The sequence below is a fragment of the Triticum dicoccoides genome, unplaced genomic scaffold (assembly GCF_002162155.2).
Source record: "Triticum dicoccoides isolate Atlit2015 ecotype Zavitan unplaced genomic scaffold, WEW_v2.0 scaffold195362, whole genome shotgun sequence".
In the NCBI taxonomy this organism is placed as follows: domain Eukaryota; kingdom Viridiplantae; phylum Streptophyta; class Magnoliopsida; order Poales; family Poaceae; genus Triticum; species Triticum dicoccoides.
The window spans coordinates 1-708 of NW_021232035.1; the positions used below are offsets into that span (position 1 = coordinate 1).

Consider the following 708-nt stretch of genomic DNA (forward strand, 5'->3'; position numbering starts at 1 on the left):
TTTTGGGTGACGAGTACAAGCGTTTCAAAGGCGTGCGTGGTGAGATCAAATCGCTCTCTAGCGAACTCACCGCCATGGAAGCGTTTCTTCTGAAGATGTCAGAGGAGGAGGATCCTGATGTTCAGGATAAGGTGTGGATGAATGAGGTCCGGGAGCTCTCCTATGACATGGAGGACTCCATTGATGACTTCATGCAAAGTGTCGGCAGCGAAGATACAAAGCCAGATGGCTTCTTGGAGAAGATGAAGAACTCATTGGGAAAGATGGGGAAGATGAAGGCTCGTCGGCGAATAGGCAACGAGATAGGAGATCTGAAGAAGCAAATCATCGAGGTGGCGGAGAGGAATGCAAGGTACAAGGCCCATGAGGCCTTCTCCAAGGCCAAGAATACAACCATTGATCCTAGAGCTCTTGCTATCTTTCAGCATGCCTCCGAGCTTGTCGGAATTGATGAACCCAAGGCTGAGTTAATTAAACTATTGACTCAAGGTGTGTCAACACAAGAGAAAATAAAGTTGGTATCCATAGTAGGATCCGGTGGAATGGGCAAGACAACTCTTGCAAATCAAGTGTATGAAGATCTCAAAGGAGAATTCCAATGTCAGGCCTTCATATCTGTGTCTAGAAATCCAGAGATGATGAATATCATGAGAACTATTTTTAGTGAAGTCAGTGGGAAAGATTATGCTAACACTGAAGCAGGTAGTA

The 708-nt window shown here is 45.6% G+C and overlaps 1 protein-coding gene across 1 annotated transcript; it reads left to right on the forward strand.

Annotated features, from left to right (window-relative positions):
* Positions 1–5: 5 nt before the first annotated feature.
* Positions 6–702, forward strand: LOC119344958 (disease resistance protein PIK6-NP-like; the record flags this gene model as incomplete). The annotated part of the gene is made up of 1 exon (XM_037615231.1): positions 6–702. A coding segment is annotated over one exon (697 nt), but the record flags the coding sequence as incomplete, so codon positions are not given.
* Positions 703–708: the final 6 nt, after the last annotated feature.